This window comes from Phasianus colchicus, chromosome 1, assembly GCF_987193195.1.
Source record: "Phasianus colchicus chromosome 1, bPhaCol1.hap1.1, whole genome shotgun sequence".
Classification (NCBI taxonomy): domain Eukaryota; kingdom Metazoa; phylum Chordata; class Aves; order Galliformes; family Phasianidae; genus Phasianus; species Phasianus colchicus.
Window position 1 is genome coordinate 194346898 of NC_143436.1, and position 16335 is coordinate 194363232.

The window sequence follows — 16335 nt, forward strand, 5'->3', positions numbered from 1 at the left end:
TTGGCTGTGACAGCAAGGCCTTGTAGGCTGATGACACAGCTTAATCAAAGATCTTGGGAAAGGGAAAGGCTTCTGTGTCTCTGTTCAGAGCACTGTCCCTGTGGGTTGTGATTCAGCTGTGTGTGGTGGTGAAAGAGACGGTGTGTCCTGGGATCCGTGGGGTGAGTGGGAGTCAGCAGGTATCAGAATGGCACGTACTCTGCATAGCCCAGGGAAGCAGAGACTTCTCCAGTAGGTGTTTGTACAGAAAAGAGATAGAAAGGTACTTGCTATGTCTGAAATGATCTAACTGCTGAGCATCCACATTTCAGAGGGCTTTGCTAGGATAGCAGTGTCATTTAAATGTGAGCGTGGTTTGTTTGTTGTTCATTCCTGCCAAAATCTTTCTAGGAATAGGATATAAAAAAACCTGCTTGGTGACTTGTTCTTTCTGTTTGGATTTTTCTGTTTAATTACAGCTTGTTTGATTGCTCTTTTGCTCTCACTAGGAAGATGGAGTACATTTTCTCCCCTTTCCTGCATCTCTTTTTTTTTTTTCTATGGGCGCACAGCTTGGAGGTAGGATGGGAATACTCATCAAGTTAATCAACTGGAGGGTAAGATATTTAGGTTGTCCTTTGGAACAGAAACTACTGCTTTTTATCTTAGGAAATGATATAGGTATCAAATACATCAATTTCTTTTTTATGCCAGGCTTGAATGAACACATGAATGGAGCTCACTGTGTTCTGCATGAATCCCATTATCATAGCCGTTTTTTAGATGTTCACTGTAACTTCTTGCCTGGTTCACTCTAGATGTTTTCTGTGCTTTCAGTTACTTAGCATAGCACATTCATGACAAGACCATCATTTTTCTGTCTCATCCATGAAGTTTTTAATAACAACTGCAGAGATCTTGTGTGCTTCTTCTAACAGTTGGGGTGAGAAACAAGTGAAGTAAATCCTAGGGGGGAATATTTATGTTGGCATAAACCAGTGCTGCTGCTGAAGATCCCAGCCCCTTTTTTCTCCTTAGTATTTCGCTTTCCATAGAATCACAGAATCCTTAAGGTTGGAAAAGACCACTGAGATCATCTAGTTCAACTGTCAGCCCATCCCCACCATGCCCTCAGTCCATGTCCACATTTACCCTTTTCTTGAACACCTCCAAGAACAGTGACTCCACCAGCTCCCTGGGCAACCTTTGCCAATGCATCACCACTCTTCCTTAGAATATTTTTTTCCTTATATCCAACCATTCCAACCAATCCAACAGAGAACTTATCTTTGGTTACAACTAACGTAGATGTAATGGTGCTTGCCACCTCAAACTGCTCATGGGCCCTCAGATTTGTGCACACAAAAATAGAAAATACTGAAGTTGTTTGAAATGTGGTTACTTGTCTCTTTGGGTGCTCTGGTCCTGATTCCTCCAGCTGGGAGTGGAGGAGATTGCAACATCACAGAATCACAGAATTGCTCAGCTTGGAAAAGACCTTCAAGATGATAGAAGCTGTCTGATATTTGCTTGCCATTAAATTCCTAACATAGGGTGCTGGTAGATAACGCATATCAGTTTTATATGATTGAATATGGTGAGCTAGTAGAAGAAGAGGTGGGAGATATTCATGATCCCATTGATCTCAACTGCCCGCATGCTTAGCATGGTTTTATTTGACAGTGAAGTCCTACCATGCTGAGGTCATAGCTGTCATGTCATCTGAAATCAGTCAAGGGAGAAAGATAGAACTGTTAATGGAAATACTTGCCCAGTTTATCTTTGGATTCACTTTTTTTTCTTTCGCATACCACAGCAAGTTAGCATAGTAAAAGGGTTTTCTAGTATAACTGGGAGGACCTGTTTGTATTTGCAAAGCATGCAAACTGCTAGCTGCTTTTGCATCCCAAAATGTTGCTTCTTTCTCCCTTCCCCCTCCTCCCTGAGTGCAAGGGGTTCCTTGTGCTTTTCCTTTCCTCCTTGGAGGAAGACAGAGGCACAGGCTTTGCAGTTGAATTCAGAGCTAAGGGCTCTGAGTGCACCATTATTCCCATCTTCCTCTTTGCATTGTAGATCTGCTCTGATACGAGCGTCTTTATATGTAATCATCTTTCCTCCAGACCCAGGGCCTTGTGCTGCTTTTTCTGTTTTCCTCCATTATTTTATCTGGTTTAATTCAGCTAGGAGTGGGTTAATTTTGGCAGGGAAAGTGACAGAGGTCAGGTGAGGTTCTGGTTGTGTTGGGGAGGTGTTGATGGGTAGCCACAGCCAGCTCTATGCTGGTGCTGAAGCTGAGGCTTTTCTAAGCACGTGACAGGTCTTCCCTGTGTTCCTATTTCTTCTTCTCCACTGAGATTTTTTTGTCTTTTCCAAATTTATTAGCAATAACTGATGGAGAGAACGCTCCCTGAAATGCTGGGATGGATGATGTTCAGAGGATGTTTGCTGATGCCCAGACAGGGGCATGCCTTCCAGTAAAGTGCAGGACTTGACAGAATTGCCTGAACTGCACCAGAAGCCCAAGAATTCTATACCCAATGACTCATTCTTTCTGACTCATTTCTTCTTCTCATGATAAATCTATATTTTTGAATATCTAGCAGATGGCCATGGCTTAATTTTACTAGTTTTCCTAAAAAAAAGGCATTTTTTCTTTTAAAATAGCACAGTCAGTTTTTCGTTAGCCTTGCACATGGAGTCCTGAAGTCTTCTCTACCACTGAGGTGTACTCTATCAAGTTGGACCTCATGGTTTTAGAGAGCTACTATATTGCTTTGCAGAGACCAATGCTTTTTGAACATTTGGATGTGTCATTCACATTTTGGTGTACACTGTCACACTATTTTGGCAATAGCTTTACCAAAATGACTATTATTCAAGGAAGATTGCATGAATTTTTCCTTCTTCATGTGAAACTTAAGAAAAGTGAAGAGTGATTACCCAGGAGTAATTGCATCTTATGTTCATTATTTTGAATCTATCCCAAGTAGGATTGGAAGAGTATTGTAAAAATGATTCTTATCAATGTCTCTCTTCATGGAACTTCATCTTCTAAGCAGAGGTAAGCAAGTTTAAAGCCATGCAAGTCCAGTGTATTGCTGAGATGGTCTGGTTTGCTGGTGCACTTCACCTTGTTTCCAATTGGGTGCTTTGCCTAAGGATGGATCTTCCATCACTCTTCAGCCTTCCTAACACCTCCTCTCTGCATGAAGACTGTTACAGTGCATTAAAAAAGCAAAAGTGATGATAAATAAATATAGAAAGGGTTCAAAATGCTGTGAAGTTTCTTTTTGAAAGTAACTGTGTGAGTACATTACCAAGATCCCAGAAGTGCAGGACCTGAAATGCTAAAACCTTGGGAAAGAAGTGAGCTGTCAGTAGGTGCTGCCACATCCCTGAGTGCTGCCCAAGGATGAATGTACCAAATCACTTTCCAGGGTCTGAATTTCCCATTTCTTCTAAGGCAAAGACTTTTTGTTGACTGGGAATTTGATTATTCAGAACAAATCAGTCGTCCTTCCTTAAGCCAGGATTCCAATCAATATGTACCTATGAAGAGAGATTTGATTAAAAAGAAGAAAAGAAGAAGAAAAGAAAGCAGAACAGAAGCTTTGATCCAGCAAGGTTTTGAATATTCTGGCTCAGTTCCACGTTACACAAACACAAGCTGAGGTTTAATTGTATGAGTTGCCTTTGATAGAATTGCTCATGTGTATAAAGTGCTTTGGGCTTAATTTTGTTGGTGCCAAGTGCTCAGCATCCATTGGGGTTAAGACCTTTTGATCTCATTCTTTTTAAGATATGTGGTGGTTTAAAGTTGTGAAATGCACCAATTTGGGGGAGAACGAGGGAGGAGATGTGTGAAGTTTCTTCAATATGCAGTGGTAATGGAAACAACAGTAACTGAGTGAAAAAGAAGAGGTCTGGACTGGCCTGGAGTTGTTGCCTGAGAATTGCTTTGGTTTAAAGGAGATCTCTTTATGGCTACCAGGCTGAATCTTTCTGTATTTAATGGGAACTGTGGTTGTGTATTAACTTGCTGGCTGCAAACCAGTGAAGATGATCTTCTGAAATAAAGCAAGCATCTTAAACAAACCAACTTACACTCATCTGAAAATAGAGGCATTTGAAAGACGGGTATCAGTGATGTGAAATCAAGTCAAATAATGGAAGGATTTGCAAAGAGACTCAAACATTGAATAGACCAGGAAAAGAAGAATTATCTCAGTAACATCTGCTTTAGAACAAAGGTGTTTTGTGTCCCAGCTATTTATCATGTGTCAAAGAATACTACTGAATGAGCAGAAAAACATAAGTAATGATCATAAGAGTTCTTATTTCAGCTTTTTAGGTGTGTGTGCAGAGCTGAACGAAAATGCTTTCAGAAAATAAAGGAGTATACAAACAGCATCTAAATAAAAGGAGTAAAAATTTCACTTCCTTAAGCTCTTCTCAACAGACTGTGAGACAGCTCTCTCCATTGGGCATGTGTAGTTGCATTCATAATATTTTTTTCAAGTTAGAAAAGTTTCCCACTGATAAAATTGATGTTCTGCAGCTTTGCCACTTGGTGGTGCCAGATTGATTTACAAATCGCGGATGTGAGGCGAGGTGTCGAAGCTGTGTTTGGGAAGTGTGCAGTAAGCTATAATTCAGGTGGGAAACATTGATTTTGTGCCTGCACTCATGCAGCTGTGCTCAGCAGCATTTCTGGCTTCCATCCCTCACTCTTCAAATCTTGGGTTCCTCTCTCCGTCCGTCCAGCACAAAAGAGTTTAAATAGATAGCAAGGTTGTATCCATGAGGATAGAGTTTCTAGAACATTTCTCCCATAGCTTGCACCCAGCCAAAAATAGTTGGGATTCAGCGATATTCCAGGCATGGCACAGATACCTTCTGGATTTCTGGAGGCAGCTGCAGGTGTGCGCTGGCAGTCAGGAGGTGTTGTGTCTGTAGATGTTTGACTGGCATGGGTCCTGTGCAGTTTTTAGTTTAACACTGCCAAGAGTTTGGGATATTTATCATTGAGGTGTAATTCCTGGTTCAATGAAGGACAGTGATCGTTGGTTGGAGCCTTCCTGGCTCAACACTGGAAGGACAACGATCATTGTAGATGTAAATCTAAACAAAAAGAGCTATGCAACTACTTTCATCCTGCTGTTGTTATTTTATCACAGAATCACCAAGGTTGGAAAAGACCTACGAGATCATCCAGTCCAACCATCCACCTATCCCAAATAGTTCTCACTAAGCCATATCCCAAAACACAACATCCAAGTGTTCCTTGAACACCTCCAGGGTCGGTGACTCCACCACCTCCTGGGCAGCCCATTCCAGTGCCTGAGAGTTACAGAGCTGCTCATAGCAGACTTGAAGTTACTATGTTTTATTACAACTTCTGTTTTTCACAGTGTTATCAGTGTTTAGCATTGAAGTGTGTTTGCACCAGGCTTCATAACTTCTTTCTTTTTTTTTTCTCTCTCTCAATGCTGCAGTTCCAAAAGAATTGGTGGAGCTTCACTTGAAACTGATGAGAAAGATTGGGAAGTCTGTCACAGCAGACAGATGGGAAAAATATTTGATCAAGGTACAATATGCATGTTGTATTATTCTGCACTGCTGGAATATGCTTATGATGAGCTGTTGTGTCAGCAATCCCTGGTATGAATTATAGTGAGCCTTGGGCTCTGCTGTGGCCAACACCGATGTGCGTGCCCAGACTTCAGTTGCATAAGATCCCAGCTTAACTTTCAGGCTGCCTAGACTTGTACAAAAATCTCTAAAAATAAACATTATCTCCTGCATGTACAAGAGGGTACACCTTCATGCTTGCTAGAAACAAACTTTCTGAGCGTTAAGACTTTCAGTATAGAAGCAGATTTAGTAGCCTGCAAACAAGACTACATTGAGCAGAGAAATTAACACATTAACTATTCATTTTAAAATAAGTTGGTTGTGAGTTATCATACAGAGCTTTTGTACCATGTGCTAATATTAAATGAGAACATTGCAGTGGTTTAGATCAGTATGCTCACAATGGTTCAGCTAAGATAAAATCAGTATAACATCAGTAAAAATAGAACATCCCATTGTTTTACCTAATTCTATCTTGGATATTAGTTGTGGCTGTGCCTTTGTTGGCATCTTATGTGCAAATAGTTTTTATTTCAAACAATTTACACTGCTTCAGAAAATAGAAAGAGACAATGCTCAAAATTTGGAATTTGGCACCTCTGGATACCTTATTCCACGTGCCAAAATGTAGTCTTAGAGTCATCACAGAATCACTGAATGGTTTGAGATGGAAGAGACCTCTGAGATCATCTGGTTCCAACCCTGCTGCCATGGGCAGTGTTGCCAGCATTAGGTCAGGTTCCCCAGGACCCCATCCAACCTGGCCTCGGTATTGTCTGCACAGCCATGATTGCATCTTTCTTAGAAATACAGCATTGTGGTGATAGCAGCAAAACAAATAATGGTGTTAGCAGATCCAGTTACAGTTTGCCCCCCTATCTATCAAATTTACTGGGGTAAGAATTTGCCTTGAGGTTTGTGTAGTTTTAAAATAATGATGTGTGTGAGACCACCAGGGCTGTGTCAAGAAACAGCCTGCTGAAGGGCCCAAGGTGAGATCTGACCTCTTCACCAGCTGTAAAGCATTTATGATGCTGTTTTGAGCTAATAATGTGATATGTGCACCTTCTGTGTGCTCACGTATCGCCAAGTACTGTGATTACTGCATTGTATTAAATCCATTAACATACCCAAAAGCCATTCCAGCAAGCTGTGGAAACCTACCCCTGAACAGGGAGCATATAAATCCCTCTGAAGCAGTTGTATGGTAAGCAGAAAATGGGGAGAAAACAAGTGTATGAGGGAATAGTCTGGAAAATCTTCCTTCAGCAAAGAGGGAGAGTGCTGAGGAAACCTTTCCACCTGCCCCTGTTAGGACCTAGCAAGCAGTAATAACTTCTACTTCATTTAACCTGATACTCATTCTAGCCAGTGGTTCAAAGGAATCTCGAGAACAAAGGAATTTGAATATAACTAATGAGAGAGGTATGCTAATATTGCCCCCATTTCAAAAGGGTATAATTAGGTTAGAAAAACAAGGAAGAGCTCTGGGAAATGTCCCAAAAGCCAGGAAAAATGGAAAGCATGTAGAACCATTGAGTGTTCTTGGGAGATGTCTGCAGTGTTCTTAACTAGGAAGTGAACACTGCAGTTGAGAGCTCTTTCCCTACTCTGTCCTGGTGGTGAACCACCCAGTTTTGCCTCACCAGCCTACACACTGTTCTTTTTGGAAGCAAATGGCTGTAGGGTTTCAGGGTCTGAATTTTTCCAGTACGAAGCACCTCCATGGTTGTGTATGAGTGAAGTGAAGGAGGAGTTTGTCCTGCATGTTTTAACAGCTGACAAGAGCTGGCCAGCTTAGCTGCTTTGGGAAACATGCAACTGAATTCATTCAGACGGCTCTGTCTCCCAACAGAATGCTTTCACTGACTCTTGTCAAACATATTTTGTGTTTATGTACAGATAGAATTTCTCTGGGCTGGTGAATTCAAAACCTTCAGCCTTGACCACACCGTTCTGCCCCAGTTGTTAAGAGTTGAGGGCTCGGTAGTCCCACGTAGGCAGACTCCTCTGCTATGTTTGTCACCTTCCTCTTTTTATTGGTTTAAGTGAAAGTGTGGAGTGAGCTTATAGGAAATGTTGGATGCTGCTGTAGCTGCTTTGAAAATGTTTGAGAGACGTCCTGACATCTTTTTCACAGGGTAGGGAGCTACTGGCTGCTCTTCAGTGTGGAGAAAGCAGCTGTTCCCATGAGCAGCAGGCTTTTGTTTGGTGTGAAATGTCCTTTCTGTGAAGTCAGAGACTGATATTGAGACAGGACTCACGTCAGTGGGATCTATAGTTCAGGGCTGTGACAGTGCTTGTCAGTAGAAAGCGTGATCATCTGGTTTTTGATTGTCAAAATGTAGTCATTTCAGTCTGAACAGATGCTTTATCAGCTCTTATGTCTCTTGAGTTGTTGCTTTGACAATCATACGCTTCTGAAGCACATGAAACTTCTCATTATTGCTTTCATACTTAATGAGCAAGCAATGAGCAATGACTGGCATCTGCCCTGAGCAGGGGTTTGATGTACAGTTTCCCAGAGTTCTTTGTGTTCCAGTATTGAAAATGAAGGAGAAAGCAGAATAAGCTTGTTTAGTGCTTGAGGAACAATTGCTTCTCTTGCTGTGAGCTTTGTGCCAGAGGAGAACCTGTGTTAATGCCTTAGCCTCAGATTAGGAAAAACTGCTCCTCAGCAGAATTCCTTGTTATCGGAGCATGTCTTCACCATTCCCATAGGTCACAGAGTCAGTGTGATTTATGATGTGAGCCAACCTAATTGCAAGCTGATACCAACAAGCATGGTCCCACGTTTCCCTTTCTTGGTGCTCTTGAAGCTTACCTGACCCCACAGTGAGCCAGTTCAGGCAACAGAGCCAGCAGAAAAGCAGCTCTCCACAACAAAAAGAAGTAGCTTTCTGCTATTTTATCCACCTTAACTAACTTACACTTAGGCCAGTGAAGAACTTGTGTCAGTACTGGGGGTAGTGTGGCCGTGGGGACAGAGGAGTGAGAACACCTCTTTTGGTTGTAGCCCACACTGAGTTGTACAGTACATCTAGTGGGGAAATTTAGTGTCATTTTTCCTTTTGTTTTCGAAGAAAGCTGCTTTCATATGTGATTTCCAAGTCGTTCAGTAGCTTAGTGATAACATCATGTATTTGATAATTTGGTGAGTGGGAGACTATTGAGTACTGATTGAGTTTGCTCAGCAGAGCTTTGGCTCCTTGTGGACTGGGGTGCAGAGGATGTGCTGATTTGGATAGCTGTGATTCAGGGGTGGCACTTCAAAATATTCTCAACTGGAGACGTGGCTGTGCTGAACCCCTGCCTCTTCTGATAGGTATTCCTGCCTGAACAGGTTGGAGTTCTCACTGCTGCAGCTTTGACACAGAGCTCCTGCTGTGTTTTTCCTTTCCATGAGTTCTTTTAAGCACATTTGACTCCTTTAGGGAGGAGAGGGAATTCCTTCTGCACTGCTGTTATTGGAGGTTCCTGTGATTGAGTCTTCGTCCTTTCTTGCTGCTTTTTTCATGTTCTGTGCTTTTTTCCTCTTGAATGCATTGAACTTATTTGCTTTTAGTAAGTTGAGGCTGGCTGCACTTAAAATATTTTAAAATATTTATCGAATGACTCGAGGGCCAAGCTATTATGCCCAGTAATTCCACAACACAGAGTGTAAGTCTCATTTATCTGCAGTACAGTTGTAGGACTGCAGGATCCCAAGGGGGCTCAGCAGCTGATGTGCTAAGTGCTGTAAAGATATGCTAAGAAATCACATCTACTCAAGAGAATTTATTTTCTAAATATACAGAAAAATGGAAGTTTTTGCATAGCAAAGATGAGAATAACTTCACAGATCAGAGTTGTGCTGCCAAATGTAAGAGTTTTAAAGTAGCTGGTATCAGGGTCTTAGTGATACATTCTTCCATGGAGTTTTGCCAATGCTTTCTGACCTATCCTGTTTTTTTTGTTGTTGTTGTTCAAGTCTTTTTGACTTACAATCCTGACAAAATCACGTATAATTTTAGTGCAGTGAGGTACTATTAATATAAAAGTTTAAAGTTACTTTTATTCACTAACCCTACTAATCTCAGTGTTTTCTTTGTGACAGATATGCCAAGAATTCAACAGCACTTGGGCTTGGGAGATGGAAAAAAAAGGATACCTAGAAATGAGTGTCGAATGCAAACTGGGGATTCTGAAGGTATGCATTCAACTAAGTTTCTTACTGTCTTTTTCCTTACTTGCTTGAATATCTTAGAGATTTGACTTTCTCACTCACTGAAGCATCTTGCAAATTTCACTTGGCTGACCCATGTCTGGATGTATTAAACCTGGATCTGGTTTTGGGGCAGGAGCGTTGTTCTTTGTAGTGGGACAGGCCCAAACAACGTCATGCTTTACATGCTTATTTTTCTTACTTATACTTCCACGTGTTATTTCTCTTTATGTTTTTATGTTTTAACATTCCTTCCACTTACTCATTTTTTTTTTCAGTATCTCTGTGAATGTCAATTTGATGACAATCTGAAGTTCAAAAATATAATTAATGAGGAGGATGCTGATGCCATGCGCCTTCAGCCTATTGGTCGAGACAAGGATGGACTGATGTATTGGTATCAGCTGGATCAGGAGCATAATGTCAGGATGTACATAGAAGAACAGGATGACCAGGATGGATCCACATGGAAGTGCATTGTTAGGTATTCCTTTTTTTTTTCTCCCTTTTTTTCCCCAGGTTTTGTAGGGTGGGATTCTTGTGGCTACGTGTGGCTGGGGTTCGGAAATTCATTTCACTCCATCTCCATTTCTCACAGATATCTTACAGTGGGATTTTCTACCTGCACATGTGTAATTTAATGAAAAAATAGTTCAGAAATATCTCTCAGATTTGTCCATGATAGCTAATGACTTTTATGCTCAATTAAGCTATAAAGGATGTATGGAAAGGGTACTAAGAGAAAACTGTTTTGAGGACAATGCCTCCATGTTTCCTCCTGACATGCTTTTTCCCTTTGGAGATGGAGGGGAATTGTTCCTTCTTTAGCTTCTGTCCTAAGAAGACCGTTATAAGTGGACAGTTTTGTTCTTACAACAATTATGTTGCAATTTGAACTTCATGGAACTAAAAGCATTGCTGACCATCCAAATGGGTACAGAGCCCTTCCTGGAGCAGAATTCAGCTCATAGATAACTGGAGTTGAGGTACATGATGGTGATACAGAGTGACATGTGCATGACTCAGTGCCCCTGGGTCTCTGTTGCTTCATATTTGGTCTGATAATATTTTAGTGATATTTTAGCCACAGACATGGATTTTTGTGATTTTAGTTACATACTTTGTTATATCCCTCTTTACGTACAGGATGCATGGATGTTAATAGAAAAACAATTAGTTCTACATATATATATATGTTTTTTGTATCTAGCAGTTATCTGTTCTTACTTCATCTTCTCCATGTAAACTTATTTTTCTTTTGACTAATTAATTGCAGAAGGATTTTAAACTGGGCCCAGTAGCATCAACTCTGACTAAATTAATACATAGAGATGTAAGAATAAATCTTAAGAAGTTACATAATGTATATTATTTTTATTTTTATTTTTCTGTTTGTAAGTTCTAATTTCCATAATTTTAATGTAATTTTTAAATTTTTATGTTTATAAATAAATTTAATTTTTATAGCTTACCTAAATATCCAAAGCTTAGTAACTAGGTTAGTCATACAGAATGTTTTAAACCACTGTGAATGGGCCATAAAGTGATAAGCCTTACCACCAATGAAATTGAGACAGCTGTTATGGGTGAATAAAGGAAATGCATCTAAACAAGCCAACCAATTGCTGAACAGCATTTATCATTTTCCTACATTCTGGACTCCAGGGATCAATGCCAAAAGCAGAGGAAATGGGACTTCCTCTGGGCAAGTTCTGACACTCATACTTACTGCAGAAAAACACAGTAATGCGTGATGACATCTGAAATCCTTTTAAACCTGTGTAATTCTCTGAGTCAGGCTTGATGCACTTCCAGCCTTTTTTTTTTTTCTTTTTTTTTTCTATTGAATCTAGTTGTTGAATGTTGACTTTGGAAAAGGAAATGTGAGAGTCTTGTGATTCTAGTCTGTTTTGAAAATAAAGAACCTGTTTAATTAACACTCAAACTCATTATCTATTACGGTTTTGGTTTTTCTAGCTAGATATCCAGTGTAAGGAGTTAAAATGCATTGATGTTCAAGCACATAGAGATATACAAATAGCCAGAACCTTCTGGACATCTTTATATTGTTTTCTAAATGCATTAAGAAGAAATTGCAAAGAGAAGCCAGTGAGAACAGGTAAAAGAAGGATAAATAAAACAAGAATAAATAGTAGCAGCTTGGGTCCAGACCAACAGGACTTGAGTCTGGATAGATAACGCCCTTCAAAACAAAGTGATTTTATTGTGGTATGGATGAGTTGGAAGATTTCTGAATGCAAAATTCAGCCACTCTGGTAGGACAGGCATTCACTATGCTCATGTATAAGGTTTTCAGGGCAGTGTTCATTTAAACAGATGGTGTTTGTTTATTTTTAATGAATCCCTCTGGGGTGAGTGAGTAAGTGGCTTATCAGACAATATGTTTTTTCTTCCATCATCCAGAAACCGAAATGAGCTTGCCGAGACCCTTGAGCTCCTGAAAGCACAAATTGATCCTGCCCTGCTGAAAAACAATTCTCAGCAGGAGAATTCATCACGTGAAAGCCCAAGTATAGAAGATGAAGACACCAAAAAGGGTGAAGAAGCATCTACACAAGGTTTTCTGCCTTTTCTCACATTTTAAATGTTGTGCTGTGGCAGTGTCAGAATTTTCAACTTGATTAAAAGTTACTGTTTTAGATTAGAACTCTTTAAAACAACAAAACAAAAAACCGTTTCTGTTCATAGTAGATCAAGTGAACACTGATAAATATTGTGGGTTTTTTTTAGTGCATATTTAGATGCAAGTTATTTATAAAAGGAGAGATATGTATAAATTGTTTTCCAATTAATTTTACTTATGCTGTACATTTTGTATAGTATTGTAAATATGTCAATGTATGTTTTTGTGGAGTTGTTGCCCAACTTTTCCTGTTCTATTAATATTAAAATTTCGAAAAGAAAAAAAAAAAAACTTTGTGCAATGCCATGATTGAAGTCAATACAATATGTGTATGTTACTTATTTTTACTTTCAAGTTTGAATCAAAAATACAGGCTTTTTCCTCACTATCTTGAAGAAGGCATGAGCTTATGTTGAAACAATTTGAAATACAAAAATATTTATACATGAAGTGGTCGTGAGCTGCCTCCACCATGTTATTTTTTCTAGTAAAGAACCCATTTTCCTTCCTTATTATCATGTCATTGCACATATTAAATATCTTGCCTGACTTGGTGGTTTGTGCATTGGTTTTACTTAGTATCAGCCTGAAATATTTTGTTACAAGATTTTTCTTAGGTTATGAGAAGCTAAAAGCTCCTTATCCCAAGTGATTTTACCCTGGTTACTATCTAACATTAACATTTGGTTAAACTACAGGAAAGGAGTTGCTCAATCAGAAACAAGATTTAAGATACCAGTGTGTTAATGTGTGTTTCTTCAAATCTGTTTAATTAATCTGTTACCTACTGGAGAGGAGCCCTGCACAGAAGGACCCAGGGGTTCTGGTGGACAGCAGGTTGGCCATGAGCCAGCAGTGTAACCTTTGTGGCCAAGAAGGCCAGTGGGGTCCTGGGGTGCATTAAAAAGAGTGTGGCCAGTAGGTCAAGGGAGGTGATCCTCCCCCTCTACTCTGCCCTGCTGAGGCCACATTTAGACTGCTGTATCCAGTTCTGGGCTCCCCAGTTCAAAAGTCAGGGATCTCCTGGAAGGAGTCCAGAGGAGGGCCACAAAGATGATAGAGGGCCTGGAGCACTTCCCGTATGAGGAAAGGCTGAGTAACCTGGGTATGTTCAGAAGACGACTGGGAGGAGATCTGATAAATGTTTATAAGTATCTGAAGGGAGGTGGGAGGTAAGTAGATGAGGTCAGGCTCTTCTTGGTGGTGTGTAGCAATAGGGCAAAGAGTAATGGCCTAAAACTTGAACATAGGAAGTTCCATACTAACATGTGGAAGAAGTTTGTTACGGTAAGGGTGATGGAATCCTGGAACAGATTGTCCAAAGAGATGGTGGAGTCTCCTTCTATGGAAATATTCAAGACCCATATGGACATCTACCATTGCCACCTATTGTAGGGAACTTACTTTAGCAAGGAGATGGACTCAATGATCTCTTGAGGTCCCTTCCAACCTGTGCCATTCTGTGGTTCTGCAGTTTAACTGGATATACAGAATTAGCAAGACCTGTCCGGTTCTCAGTATCAAAGAGAAATGCTTCTTCTCATTCCTATTCTTTGCAACAAACATTGTAGAATGGAAGAAATAAATGAAACATTTAGGTAAATATAATTTAGGTTTGGAAGTGTTGAAAGACAAGTGCAGAAATCGCAGTAAACTGTGACAAGCACTGGGAGAATTGTCTCCATCTAAGACCAGTATCTAGCTTTGCATGCATATGACAACACAATCTATGTGGTTACTGATACTGTAGAGTTCATTCTAGAGTACTGATCTTGCTTTTGTCTCACTAATTAGTCAGGTCAGCTTAATTAATGTAATCAAGACCTCCTTTTTGAATATGATTTTACTGAAGTCAAAATAATTCATTTTATAACATCTTAACCAAAGTCTCCACTGTAGACAAGTCCCAAAGTCCTTTTGCACACTTCAGTGTCACCAGAGTCACTGGCATTGTTGCACTAGTCCCACAGACCTAATGATTAATGACAGTATTTATATGTGCTGTGATTTAATTGCAGCCAGTGTACTCACAGAGCAGCACTTTGATCAGTTAAGTTTAATAATTCTTCCTACTAGACATCAAACTGTCCTCAAATTCTAGGAATATATAAAAGCCCTTCAAAGGTTCTATGAAAATTTATCAGAAGGACTGAAAGCTGCTTTGACAGTTTTCCAAATAGCATTAAAGTCGTTCATTCAAAAATAAATGGATCCAGATCTTGCTTTTTTTTTTTTTTTTACCTAGCCTTCTTGATTTGAATAGCTTTAAGACAATTTGTGCATCTGCTGAGTCATTGTGGCATATGAAGTACTTTTTGAGCAGCTGGGAGAGTTAAAAAGCAGATCTTAGAAAAGCCATTGCTTTATTAGTGCAGGATGAGGTTTTGGGGTTTCTGGTGATGTTAGTTGGGAAAAAGCAGCTGATGATGGGAAGAAATGGTTCATGTAAGTCAATCCAGAAAGATATGAAGAGAAGATGGAAGGATATGTGCACACTGAATGTGTCACTGTCAATTACTGACAAATGTCTTTAGAGAGGTGGCTTTATTGTTACAAGAGCTCAAAGTGGTGATTACCTCTATGAAGGGAGAAACAAGCATCCTTCAGCCTTCAAACTGTTATTACTTCTGGTTGCATCTATTGCATCTGGAGATGCATCTTGCACTCTTTGCTACTTGCTGAGGCTTATTTGGGTATGTTCTTTGTATTTAGAAACATTCTAAAGCATATGACTTACTTCCTCACCACTCTTTTCTTTTGTAAAATGTTTATTTTCTCTAAATGTAATTAATTCATGTTCTTGCCTTTCATGTTGGTAATCAGTTTGGGAAGTTCTCAGCTTGGAAAAGAATCACACCAGTGTGGAGGGAGAGGGGTGAGGTAGAAGAAAGAAAACATGGCTTTGGTGGGAGTTATGGCGCCTGTTCTGTAGCATCTTCCAGATGGTAGAAGATGCTGTTACACTACCTGTACTGTATCATCTTTGCTTTTTCTAATTAGCTCTGTCCCTACCTGACTCAAAAAGCATGGCAGAATAAAACACCTGAGATGTTAAGTAGCTTCAGTAATGATAAATAATTGCATGAAATACAGAGCAACAGAATAAATGTATGGATTCTTCTGAATGCTGTAACTGTGAGCCCCAGTGATTCAAAATTGCTTAAGCAAAGCAGGTGTGATCTAATTTTTTAAGTTCTGCAGGATTTTCTGTTGTTTGTTTGTCTTAGAAATGGCAAATGAAGTGAATGTAGAATACAGTCTGTTACATGCGTTTTGATTGTACATAGAAAATGTAGTCATTGCCCAGGAATAGAGAATTCAGGTGAATTTTCTGTTGGTTGTTTCCCCCCCACCCCCCTGAAATGTTGAGATACAACAGCTAGATGTTTCTTGAAATAAAAATGTGTACAAACAGGGAACTGATTCATGTGAGTACCAGATTCATGGGAAGAGCTCTGAGTCTTCTGAACAGCCTGACCTTGTGGGTGGCAACCCTGCCCATGGCAGGGGATTGGAACTCTGTGATCTTTACGGTCCCTTCCAACTTAAGCCATCTTATGGTTCTGTGTGTAGGATTTGACTTGAAGAGCATGGGATCTTACAGCATGGTCTGGTTTGTGAAAAAAACTCAGACACTCAAGAGAGATTTCTTGAAAGTTGATGCTCCTTGCACGCCGTGCTTGGGTTTTCTGTATCTGTTCTTTGAAGGTATTGTATTACAAATGAAGAGGGAATTGAGATGTATAAAGGAGGATAAGTATAGAATTCTGCTAAAAGGATCTGAAATTTAGGTTTATCTTGGCGTGTAATTAAGCCAAATGGTGATTCTGCAGCTAAAAATTGGCAGCCTCCTTGCTTAATGACAGCTAGAGAC

The 16335-nt window shown here is 39.9% G+C and overlaps 1 protein-coding gene across 1 annotated transcript in view; it reads left to right on the top strand.

Annotated features, from left to right (window-relative positions):
- Positions 1-16335, top strand: part of RSF1 (remodeling and spacing factor 1) — a 61655-nt gene that overhangs the window by 15342 nt on the left and 29978 nt on the right. Inside the window, exons 2-5 of the mRNA XM_031601071.2 lie at positions 5475-5566; positions 9710-9802; positions 10096-10301; positions 12242-12396. Coding sequence (XP_031456931.2) covers positions 5475-5566; positions 9710-9802; positions 10096-10301; positions 12242-12396 — 546 coding nt within the window. The remainder of the gene's footprint in view (positions 1-5474; positions 5567-9709; positions 9803-10095; positions 10302-12241; positions 12397-16335) is intronic.